The sequence below is a fragment of the Salmo salar genome, chromosome 24, assembly GCF_965601325.2.
Source record: "Salmo salar chromosome 24, fSalSal1, whole genome shotgun sequence".
Taxonomy (NCBI): domain Eukaryota; kingdom Metazoa; phylum Chordata; class Actinopteri; order Salmoniformes; family Salmonidae; genus Salmo; species Salmo salar.
In genome coordinates, this window is record NC_138314.1 from 29,979,711 (window position 1) to 29,992,640 (window position 12,930).

At 43.9% G+C, this 12,930-nt stretch overlaps 1 protein-coding gene across 4 annotated transcripts in view; it reads right to left on the reverse strand.

The window, feature by feature from the left end:
* LOC106585358 (transient receptor potential cation channel subfamily M member 3) overlaps positions 1-12,930 on the reverse strand; it is a 168,627-nt gene that overhangs the window by 6,474 nt on the left and 149,223 nt on the right. For 2 of the 4 annotated variants that reach the window (XM_014171467.2, XM_014171466.2), the window contains 8 exons: positions 12,134-12,298; positions 10,179-10,319; positions 8,644-8,772; positions 7,945-8,196; positions 7,199-7,373; positions 4,153-4,303; positions 376-569; positions 155-287 (listed from right to left, as the gene is read on the reverse strand). In XM_014171467.2, coding sequence (XP_014026942.1) covers positions 155-287; positions 376-569; positions 4,153-4,303; positions 7,199-7,373; positions 7,945-8,196; positions 8,644-8,772; positions 10,179-10,319; positions 12,134-12,298 — 1,340 coding nt within the window. Of the gene's footprint in view, positions 1-154; positions 288-375; positions 570-4,152; positions 4,304-7,198; positions 7,374-7,944; positions 8,197-8,643; positions 8,773-10,178; positions 10,320-12,097; positions 12,299-12,930 lie in introns of all 4 variants that reach the window. The other 2 variants (XM_045706852.1, XM_045706851.1) reach the window with 1 other exon arrangement.

Sequence of the window (12,930 nt, forward strand, 5' to 3'; positions counted from 1 at the left end):
AAGGAGATAAAGAGAGAGAGATAGAAAGAAAATAAGGGAGAGGTAGAGAGAGAGACACACGCAGAGAGAGAGAGAGAGAGAGAGAGATAGAGAGAGAGAGTGAGGAGATAGGTTGCACTTAAGTATGACAGGATTGTGTTTGCCCATGCCCAACCTCTCTGATGTCACTCGGATCCTCTCATCATTTGAAGAGTTGAAGCGGTCATCCTTCTCGCGGAAGTACTCCTCGATGCACTGCTCCTCAAAGTCATGCACTTTCTTCAGCTCGTCTTCAGTGATGAAGAGCTCTGTGATGGAAGGATGAAGAAAAGCAACATGAAGTGTAAAAGGAAAGAAGGAAGGATACATTTCAAAAGGCCTAGGACATGTACTCACTCAGGCCATAGTCTCTCTCGTCATCGTCGTGCTTCCGCCAGCGACAGCACAGGTGCTTGAGGACCATGGTCATGTGACTGAAGATGATGAGGGGAGGGGGGAGGATGGGCCGCTCGTAGAAGGTCATGATGAGCTGGTACCTCTGGAACTTCCACACCTGGTTGGAGATGGACTTCACCTCAAAGAAGGTGTTGCTATGACAACAGACAGTAACAACCAAAATGTCAAACCAATCCTATGCAGATGGAATATGCACTGAACAAAAATATAAACGCAACATGTAAAACGTTGGATGAAATAAAAGATCACAGAAATGTTCTATACGCACAAAAAGCTTATTTCTCTCAAATGTTTTGCACACATTTGTTTACATCCCTGTTGGTGAGCATTTCTCATTTGCCAAGATAGTCCATCCACCTGCCTGGTGTGCCATATCAAGAGGCTGATTAAACAGCATGATCATTACACAGGAGCACCTTGTGCTGGGGACAATAAAAGACCTCTCTAAAATGTACAGTTTTGTCACACAACACAATGCCACAGATGTCTCAAGTTTTGAGGGACTGTGCAATTGTAACGGCTGTCATAATGAGGGGACCAAGATGCAGCGTGGCACGTGCTCATGATTTTATTCCACTCTGAAACACTTGAACAAAAATAACCAAACGAAAACAAGCCAACAGTTCTGTCAGGTACAGAAAACTAAACAGAAAACAACTACCCACAAACACAGGTGGGAAAAGGCTGCCTAAGTATGATTCCTAATCAGAGACGATAGACAGCTGCCTCTGATTAGGAACCATACTTGGCCCAAAACAAAGAAATACAAAACATAGAATGCCCACCCCACACCCTGACCTAACAAAATAGAGAAACAAACCGTCTCTCTCAGGTCAGGGCGTGACAGCAATTGGCATGCTGACTGTAGGAATGTCCACCAGAGCTGTTGCCAGATAATTTAATGTTAATTTCTCTACCATAAGCCCCCTCCAACATCGTTTTAGAGACTTTGGCAGTACCTCCAACCACAGACCACGTGCATGGAGTCGTGTGGGCCAGCGGTTTACTGATGTCAACGTTGTGAACAGAGTGCCCCATGGTGGCGGTGGGGTTATGGTATGGGCAGGCATAAGCTACGAACAATGAACAGAATTGCATTTTATCGGTGGCAATTTGAATGCACAGAGATACCGTGATGAGATCCTGAGGCCCATTTTTTTAAAGGTATCTGTATTCCCAGTCATGTGAAATCCATAGATTAGGACCTAATTTATTTATTTCAATTGACTGATTTCCTGATATGAACTGTAACTCAGTAAAATCTGAAACATTTTAGCATGTTGAGTTTAGATTTTTGTTCAGTATAGTATTCAAACACTTACCCCTCTTCCACCCCCCCTCTAATCATCCATCCACTCATCTAACCCAAATGTTCATTCATTCATCCTTCTGTCCACCTATCTACTAGTGCTACTGTAACCGATGTGAAATGGCTAGTTAGTTAGCGGTGGTGCGCGCTAATAGCGTTGGGTAACGATGCTTCGTGGGTGACTGTTGTTGATGTGTGCAAGGGTCCCTGGTTCGAGCCCAGGTTGGGGTGAAGAGAGGGATGGAACCTACACTGTTACACTACAACCATCACCACAACTTCTACCACTGCAGCCACTACTATGACTATGCCTTCTACTACTTCTACAACTAAAATCACCAAAATCTTCCTACATTTACATTTGAAAGAAAATTCCAGTAAAACAGAGATGTATTAAAACCTGTTGGGGATAGGGGGCAGTATTTGCACGGCCGGATAAAAAACGTACCCGATTTAATCTGGTTACTACTCCTGCCCAGTAACTAGAATATGCATATAATTAGTAGATTTGGATAGAAAACATCCTAAAGTTTCTAAAACTGTTTGAATGGTGTCTGTGAGTATAACAGAACTCATATGGCAGGCCAAAACCTGAGAAGATTCCATGCAGGAAGTGGAAATCTGATTTGTGGAATCACCTTCAACACTTTGCCTATAAAACACACCGTGAGTTAGGATACATTTAGCACTTCCTAAGGCTTCCACTAGATGTCAACAGTCTTTACAAAGTCGTTTGAGTCTTCTCCGGTAGAAACTGACCGAAAGAGAGGCTTGGAAAGTTGGTCACAGGGGGAGGGCCATTACTACTATGACGCGGGCGCCCATGGGTACCCTCTCATTCCGAAACGTTTAGTAAGACAATGCAATCGTCCGCCTTGAATATTATTGAAGTTCTGGTTGAAAAAGGCCCTAAAGATTTATGTTAGACAACGTTTGACATGTTTGAACGAACGTAAATATATATTTTCTGCACATTCGTGACGACAAGTCCCGCGCGCTTCAGTACATTATGAGTAGCCTTTGGAACGCGCTAACAAGAAGGAGCTATTGGGACATAAATGATTTACTTTTTTGAACAAAACTACATTTGTTGTGGACCTGGGATTCCTGGAAGTGCCTTCTGATGAAGATAATCAAAGGTAAGGGAATATTTACAATAGTATATTTGATTTTAGATGGTTCCAAGATGGCGCTAACATGTATCGCCTAGCCTATTTTTCTGAGCATACCACCTCGTTTATTGCAAAGTGTGATTTCCCAGTAAAGTTATTTTTAAATCCGGCAAAGCGGTTGCATTCACGAGATGTTAATCTATAATTCTTTGAATGCCATGATTACATTTTAACAATGTTTTCGAATAGGAATTTTTGTAAATTGTAGCGCTGATTCACCGGAAGCATTTGAGGGAAAATATTTTCTGAACGTCACGCGCCGATGTAAAATGCTGTTTTTATATATAAATATGAACTTTATCGAACAAAAAATGCATGTATTGTGTAACATGATGTCCTAGGAGTGTCATCTGATGAAGATTGTCAAAGGTTAGTGCTGCATTTAGCTGTGTTTTGGGTATTTGTGATGCATGCTAGTTGCTTTGAAAATGGCAGTGTGATTTTTTTTGGCAGGGTACTCTCCTAACATAATCTAATGTTTTGCTTTTGCTGTAAAGCCTTTTTGAAATCGCACAACGTGGTTCGATTCAGGAGAGGTGTATCTATAAAATGGTGTAAAATAGTCATATGTTTGAGAAATTGAAGTTATAGCATTTATGAGGTATTTGTATTTCGCGCGACGCGATTCCACTGGCTGTTGACTAGGGTGGGACACAAGCGTCCCAGGTTCCCAGACAGGTTAACAGTATGTTTCTTACACTTCATCTCTATCTGTACTGGAACTTTCCTCTCATTTGCAATTATTGGTAATTAGTAAAGTAATCACTTGCTAAGCTATATAAAACAAACAAGGATCACAGATGGAAATAAGTTATGTAGCTAACTAACCCTGGTGATATAGGAGTATGCTGTGCATGGGCCCTGGTAAACACATCAGTAAACAGAGTGGGTGCGGGAGAGTAAAAAAAAAACATCCTATGCACATTTTTGGCCGTGTCCAGAAAGAACAACTTTGACGGACCCTACCTCCCCACAATTGTGGAGAGCTGACAGGATTAGGCAGGTGTAAGCAATATGGTGAAAATTCCTCCTGGCCTAAACCTATCAATTTGCTTAAACCTATAAAATCCTCTCAGATCTCCACAAGTGTCTGGAGGGTAAGGGCTAGGGGTGGTCTCTGGACAAGGGCCTGGTATGTATAACTGAGTGGGCGTAAGGCGAGTGTAGGTCTACAGAGCGAGAGAGAGAGAGAGAGAGAGAGAGAGAGAGAGAGAGAGAGAGAGAGAGAGAACGTACTTGAAGACAGCGATGAGCAGGTTGACCAGCAGGATGTTGGCCACCAGAAGGTAGCAGGCCATGATGGCAGGAACGATCCAGGCTCCCGTCTTACAGGGCGGCAGAGCCACAACATGCCCGTCCTCTGTGGTGATATTCTGGCCACATGGAGCTAAGCACAATGACACAACCACAGCGTCAGGATCACACACAAGGTGTCACAGATTGTGTCACAAGACAAACTCTCTTAAAGCTACCCCATTTATTTTGTTATATGACAAAACAAATGAGTAGCCAGCCTAAAGAGAGTTTCCCCCGACAAACATTATTAATAAAGGCAAACATATTGTAAAAGCCAGTTGTGTGACAAAACAAATTAACATACAGACAACGACGAGACAAGCAAGCCAACAGAAGACGAACACAAAATCAAATGAAAGAAAGATGTCAACATACAACACAAACATACAGTACATACAAGCAACCCAGGCAATCACACCAAACAGACAATCACTACGCTGACATCTAAAATAAACAAACCAATAAATAAACAGAACAACAAATACTTCAAGTTTTGCAAACAAACAAGAGGCATAATATACTGTATATATGCATCTTTTTGTAGGGGATAGGAAGGAGTGAGCTCTAGAATGGAAAGGTGTTATGTGCTGAAATGTGTATCTCACAATATATTCTAAAATATATTGTCAATAACTTGCATTCCCAATATATTTAAACATGGCATGATGTTTAAAATATATTGTCACATATGCGTGCCATAGCCTAGCTGAATAATGACTATACTACAGATCAATTGAAATGTATTTAAGATACATTGACATGTATTTAAGATACATCATATGTTTTTTCCATCAGTGATGGTTCAGTTGCTGTGGCTTATAATGGGGACATTCAGCACTTTCACTTTGGATGCTCATTCGTTTGTTTGCCTATCAATCATTATATTCATGCTCATCTCTGGATTTCAATTGATCACACAAGGCAGCCCAAAGGTAGAGAACTGAAGTAATTTGCTATCTCTCTATCTAACAATTTTACACTCAAAGTAATTGGGTTAAAAACTCTGACAACTGAACCACGTGAAAAAACAGATTGCAGATGATGACAGGGTATGATATGTTCATGTTTGTTTGTGTGTGTGTGATTGTGTGTGTGTGTGTGTGTGTGTGTGTGTGTTGTGTGTATATGAATCTGGACGTGTTTGTGTGTGTGTGTTTGTGTATGTTTGGTTATATTTGGAAGTGTGCAGAAGTATTTGCTCATCCATGAGAGTATGGTTGAGAGTGCATTATTGTGAGTTTGTGTCTAGATGACATTGTAGTGATGTTACAATCATGTTCTAGTGATAGCAGAGCTGGCGTTGGGGGATGGCAATAATGACTGGGTTTACCTGGCAGGCTTACTTTTCCAAAATAAAACAAAATAGTGAAAATGTCAAAGGAGCATGTCTGTAACAATCCTAGTTCCCTTTCAGATTTAGTAATGTCATCAAAATAAACCAATAAATAAACCAAAATAAACCAAACAAGAGTGCTACTGCCATGAAACACAGTTATTGACCTGTCAGTATGTCGTGCTGCATGCTTAACCATAGAGATGGTAAAGAGGACACGCCTCCTATCTTTGCCATTGATAGCTTCTGCGACAGCATGGGCATCACCACTGAGAGCTATCTCATAGAGATAGATAAAGGACTCATCTTTATATCTGGGCCATTATAGCATCTGTGACAGCATGGGCATCGCCACTGAGGGCTATCTCATAGAGATAGATAGAGGACTCATCTTTATATCTGGGCCATTATAGCATCCGTGACAGCATGGGCATCACCACTGAGGGCTATCTCATAGAGATAGATAGAGGACTCATCTTTATATCTGGGCCATTCTGGCATCTGTGACAGCATGGGCATCACCACTGAGGGCTATCTCCATCTCTTCTACTTCTATGAGTTCATTGGCGGTCCATAAAAAAACTGAAAAGGTGCATACTGCCACCTACTGTGCAGCAGTGTATATAATCTGAACAAGCATAAAGCGAAGGTTGGTGATTTACTGCCAGCTGAAGTGCTGAAATATTTGCTCAGGAGTATAATTCATTGACTGATCCCTCCTGCTGACCAGTATGGAATTCTTCCCTCCACAACCTATAGAAAGTCCGACCCAGTTGACTACATTAAAATGGTGAAAACCTTCAATGGCGCTGCCCATGCTGAAACAGGCTTTGTGGAAAGTGTACCCTCTATCCATCTCTATGTGCATATCTGACTCAATAGCAGCCCCTAGATGAGGGTGCAGTGATGGTATGGCAGTGAGGCTGGAATGGTGTAGGGAGGGGACGGGACGGGGGTGGGTCTAATTATCGATTTACTGGCATTCTGATTGAACATAGCAATGTTGGTATGGACCATTATTACGCCAGGTTCCATGAGCTCGAAACTGATTTTCGATCATCCAGAGTTTTGAATTCAGCCTGTGCTTTAGCTTCCTACTATGCACATCTGAAACAAAGAATGACAGCATTATTTCAGATCTCCAGCTTTGGGCTAGTCCTTCCATTCTATACACTCTCACACACGCACACACGCACTCCCTCAAAACAAATGGTGCATTCAGAGAGCAAGCATGTTCCTTATTTGAGGCGATTACTAAATTACTAAGAAATGTTACCTGCTGTTAGACATCACCTGACCTCATCACTAAGAAAAGGTGAACTGTTAGTGATCTGTCCTCTGCTGTTGTCAGAAAATATAATATGGGTATTTTTTACTGCAATTTAAAATGTGCATGACCAGCGTGAATAAGAACCAATCCGGCCACCAATGTCTTTCGTTGCACTAATATAGTTCCCCCTGAAACCAGGGGGAACTGAGAGGTTCCAAGTGCGTGGCATTTCAGCACCTGGATGACTTCAGCTAGTCTGCTGAGTGTGTGTGTGTGTGTTGGAGGGGCGGGCAGCCTTACACTCCGAGTTCGACTCTACACCACTCCACCACCCTTTCCCCCTCACTCCCTCCCCCCACATCCACCACCCCTTGTGGGCTTACGGTCAATCTGATCAGCGAACACCTCTCCATAGATCATCCAGTAAGGCATGAAGAAGATGTTCCGAGCCAGCATCCAGGACGGGTCCTCATTGGGATTCAGGATGGCCTGCCTGGCCACTCCGAAACTCATCAACACTACCAGCATGATGATCACAAAGTACATCATGTCAATCATCTGAGAGAGAGAAGGAGTGGGAGGAAGGAGAAAGAGGGTGACAAAAAGGGAGACGGAGAATGTTGGAACCTGATAATACTCATTCATCTTCATAGAATTCTCATTAAGTGAGCAATTAAGTAGAACATTAGACACCAACTGACAGACAGACAGACAGACAGACAGACAGACAGACAGACAGACAGACAGACAGACAGACAGACAGACAGACAGACAGACAGACAGGCAGGCAGGCAGGCAGACAGACAGGCAGGCAGGCAGGCAGGCAGCAGACAGACAGACAGACAGACAGACAGACAGACAGACAGACAGACAGACAGACAGACAGACAGACAGACAGACAGACAGACAGACAGACAGACAGACAGACAGACAGGCAAACCAAAAGATAGGCTGCAACCAGATTCTCTACCCTTCTCCCGAAGGCTGCATTTGCACACTCCACATCATGGAATTCAAAGCATTGGACTGGTGTAAGCATTGGTTGGAGGGATTTTCCGCCATTGTTATTAAATCCATGACTGGGAGTGTGCAAGTGCACCCTGCCAGTGACAGACTCCGCCCCCCTCACCATCTTGCCGATCATCATGACATAGGGGCCCAGGTATTTGTTGACGCCAAAGATGTCGAGCAGCCGGATGTACCAATAGATGATGTTGACACAGTAGATGACCCGGCCGTAACTCATGAGGGGCGGCTCCTGGAGGCGGAGCACCATGCCCACAGAGAAGATGAGGATGGCCATGAGGTCGGTGATGTTCCAGTACTCCTGGAGCCACACCTTTACCTTCTGCAACAGCTTCCCCGGCTCTGACATCAGAATCTGGGGGAGGTAGACAAGGAGGGAGGGATGGAGGGAGAGAGAGAGAGTGGGAGAGAGAGGGAAAGAGAAAGAGAGACGTGCTGGCCTATAAAAGGTCACTGAAGAATCTGTTCTACATAAATAGGTACAGGTTTGGAAATGATGACGAATGCAAATATATGTTGCTTTAGGAGGATGACAGAGAGGGCAGGGCTCTCAGTAGGATCATTTCATATGGTCACTGGAATTTAGCTCCTGTACTTTATTTGATCTTGCATTGGAAAATCTGTGTTGATTGACTAGAATGACACACTTCATAATGTGCAACCCACCCACCTCTCTAACATGTGTCTGTGTTATAGACCTGCATATGCTTGACTGTATTGAAATATCCATGAGAAATCCTGGAGTTGTATTGAGAAATCCTGGAGTTGAACCATCTCTTTGTATATGTGTGTCCTGCCCTACCTCTCTCATCTTCTCGATTCCATTGGTGAAGATGTAAGCGATGACTATCCACTCCTGCGGTGAGGGCCACAGGTCCATCTTCACCAGCACAATATAGTTGAACAGCATCAGGTACGCCACATAGGCCATCTGGGGACAAACACACAGTGTCAGGGCCTCCCGGAGCATGTGAAGAGTCTTCAGTGCATGCAGAGGGTCTTACAGATGACATAAGGTGTGGGTCATAAGTGGGTCTTAAGTAGTCTTAGAGGGCATTCAAATTGTTTTAGCACAGAAAAGTTAGGTCTCACCGCGGTATAGGCAGAACAAGTGATAGTTTGTCAAAAATGAATTGCACAGAATCGCAGCAAATCTTCAGGGTCTCATCAAAATCTAGAGGCGATTCACGTAATGTAGTGACCTCATGAAGCCTGATTTATAAACTAAGCTAGTTTGAATCCCTTTCCCCAGCCTAAAAAATTTACTACTGAACTGCAGTGAGGTAAAAAGTACAATGCAGTGTGACAAGACTGTGTTCATGTTCATTTTCATGGCTGCTTTGTAGATAAGACAACTACTGCAGGAGAGGTAATATCACAGAGGATGGTTTTGAATGCAAAGCAGATCATGATGATTCCCTGACCAAGTATCAAATCAAATCGAACTTTATTTGTCACATGCGCCGAATACAAGTGTAGACTTAACCGTGAAATGCTTACTTACAAGCCCTTAACCAATAGTGCAGTTCAAGAACAGTTAAGAAAATATATTCCAAGTAGACTAAAATAAAAAGTAATAATAAAAAGTAACACAATAAGAATAACAATAACGAAGCTATATACAAGGTGCACCGGTACCGAGTCAGTGTGCATGGGTACAGGCTAGTTGAGGTAATCTGTACATGTAGGTGGGGGCAAAGTGACTATGCATAGGTGACAAACATACAGCGAGTACCACTGCACACAGACACAGACAATGCATACAGATACAGACACTGCACACAGACACAGACACTGCCCTCAGACACAGACAAAGAACACAGACACAGACACTGCACACAGACACAGACACTACACTCAGATACAGACACTAGACACAGATACTGCACTCAGACACAAACACTACACACAGACACTTCACACAGACACTGAACACAGACACAGACACATACACTGCACTCAGACACAAACACTACACACAGACACTGCACACAGACACAGATACAGACACTGACACAGACACTGCACACAGACACAAACACTGAACACAGACACAGACAATGCACACAGATACAGACACTGCCCACAGACACATACAGTGACACAGACACGGCACACAGACACAGGCACAAACACCGCACAAAGACACTGCACACAGCCACAGCCACAGCCACAGACACAGACACAGACACAGACACATACACAGACACAGACACAGAAAGAGACACGCTGTGTCACACACTGCATATATCTACTGGGTTCTCTGTTAAAAAACGTTCTAATCCCCCTAAAAATGTTATGGTTCTAGGTAGCAACAAGCCCTGACAGCAGACTCACTGTGTGAAACCAGAACTTGACGATGGGGGCGTTGTAAAACTCGTAGATCTTCCGGCCCATGGGAATGAGACGGTGTCTATTCTGGACCTCCCCCACGCCCTTCTTACGAGACGCCTCCGTGCTTACCTTACCCAGCATGGCCTGGTACATCACACCCAGAGAGACAGAGAGAGAGAGAGAGAGAGAGAGAGAGGGATGGAGGGAGGGAGAGAGGGAGGAAATCATGAAAGAGCATTAGAGCTGTTCATATACATAGTTGCATGAGCAGTAGCAAGCAGAGACAAACTCATTCTGAATGTGTCATGTTAGCGGCATTAAGTGCTGATGGAGATGATGACACATGATGCAGACAAACACTTATGGATTGAGTCTCGGATGACAGTGACGGACAGTAGAGAGATAGAGATCGAAAGAGAGACAGAGATAGAAAAGAAGGGAGATCGAAAGAGAGAAATAGAAAATAAGAGAGAGAGAGAGAAAGGAAGAGAGAGAGAGAGAGAGAAAAGACGAGAGAGAGATAGAGGACAGATAGGAGAAAGAAATATGTCTGAGGTCCATTTCTAGGACTCTAACAGTCAAATCCCAGAGGTTATGATCATGGATGCCCAAACTACACCACACCGTTGGGGAGCCAGCGAATGGTATTGTATTGTATTGTATTGCATGTCAAGGGATAAGGGAGAGACACCCTGCGGTGTGAAAATCACACTGCCATGCCTACATGCTTAATTTAACTGCATATGGACTGGGAGAGTTGGCGATTACAGTGTGTTTTTGGGGCATCTGAGGCTGACTTGCAATACAATCCCCGCTGGGTGTATTGTAGCCTAGTATATATTTGTATGAATCTGTCTTATTCATATAGTTTGTGTTCTGGGCTGCATTTGAACAATCAGAAACCAGCAGCCCACAATGGCAAGCGGAAGAGCTCATGACAGATGTAATCCTTTGAGTGTTTTGGGGAGTCTCAAGGACTCTCATCAGCATTCTCATAAGCTCTTGTTGCCAGTGAGTTTTGGTGCCGGCTGACTGAATGCAGATGACAATATGTATTGCAATGTCTATGTAGATGGACCGAGTCACCAATTGCCTGTTCTGTATTGAGAGAGAGTGTTCAAACAGTCAGGCGGTGTTTGAAATGGAACCCTACCTCCTATATAGTGCACTATTTTTGACTAAAGCTCTATGGGCCGTGGTCAAACGTAGTGCACTATACAGGGGATAGGGGTCCATTTCGGACACAGCCACAGACTGTGCATCTGCATAGACCAGGCAGATAGGCACAGTTATGTAACCTGAGCAGCTGAAGCTGCTGCCATAGATCAGATGAGAGACACCCTCTGTTAGCAGCATGCGGAGTGATGCGCTGTTGCCAGTGCCACAGGGGAGAGTGAGGGGCAGCAGTCGCATACGATACTGTACCTCTAGTAAGACCTTAGCTAGGAGAGAAACAGAACAGAGGAAGAGAGAGATGGGGGAGAGATAGAGAGAGGTGGAAAGACAGAGAGAGTGAAAGAGAGTGAAAGACAGGGAATGCGTGAAAGAGGAGGGAAAGCGAGAGAGGTGGAAGAGGGACATCCACAAGGAGCCGAGCGAGGCAAACACACTGAGACGTTACAACTCCACAACCACGTCTTCGCCGACACGACAGGAAACGAGAAGCAGGATGACAGGTAGGTTTTGGGGAGGGGCATTAAGAATTTACTACCCCTCCAGTTGGTCAGAATAGGGACAAGGCTTGGATGGGTGTGTAGGGACATTAATAATGGTGTGTGTTTGTTAACTGTGGGCCTATTTGCTGGCTAAGGGTGCATCCGAAATGGCGCCCTATTTCCTATAGGGAATACTAATAGGCTGCCATTTGAGACACAGCCTGCGTGTGTATAGTCTGAAGGCGGGGCTGAGGTGGGTGCTCTCACCACGGAGTTGTACTGCGTCTCACAGTAGGATCTTACTGTGAACTCCATGTCCTCTTCTTCCTTCTCATTGGCAGGCTTCTCAGGCTCCTCCTCCTTCTCCTGCAGGTAGGTGTCCTGGTCCTGAGGCATGTATGACATCTCATCCTTGTTCTTAAACTCCAAACTCAAGATGGACGGAGGCAGCAGCAGGCCCAAGATCACCTGTACAGGAGTGTGGAGTTAGACACATGCACACAGGCAATACACACAACACAAACGCATACAGAGACGCTTCTTCAACAGTTGTCACATGGCACGACGTCGGGAGAGCTGTGGTCGTAATGCGTGGGTCCGTTAAAGTGTCAAACAATTTTTTTTTTCATTGCTCCCGAAGCAAATGTAATACATACCTGACGTACTGCAGTAAATTCCTCACCTTGCAACTTTCTATCCTGCAGTCAAATGACCAACTCGCCTTCTAGTGGCCTCCCGGGCGGAATGTTATTCATATTTTTCATAATCTCATAATTAATAAACATGATGAAAATATGACATGAAAAATCCTGTGTTTCTATGTCAAACGGTTTTGCTATATTTAAGACTTCTGTGATGTATATAAAGTGTAATATTTGAATGCAAACTCAAAATGTAATACATTCCAACTCTATATCTGACATGGAACAAGTGTCTTGTTTTTTTAAGCCCATAACCATGTGTGTGAGGTGTATTCTGTTGTTTCAAAGTAGATTTGTTTAAGACTACCAAGAAACACTCTGTGTGACCCTGATTTTGCCCACTGCAGTAAAAGTTTAAAAGTTGCTCAACTGTCTTCTTGAACCAGTGGATCTGTATAA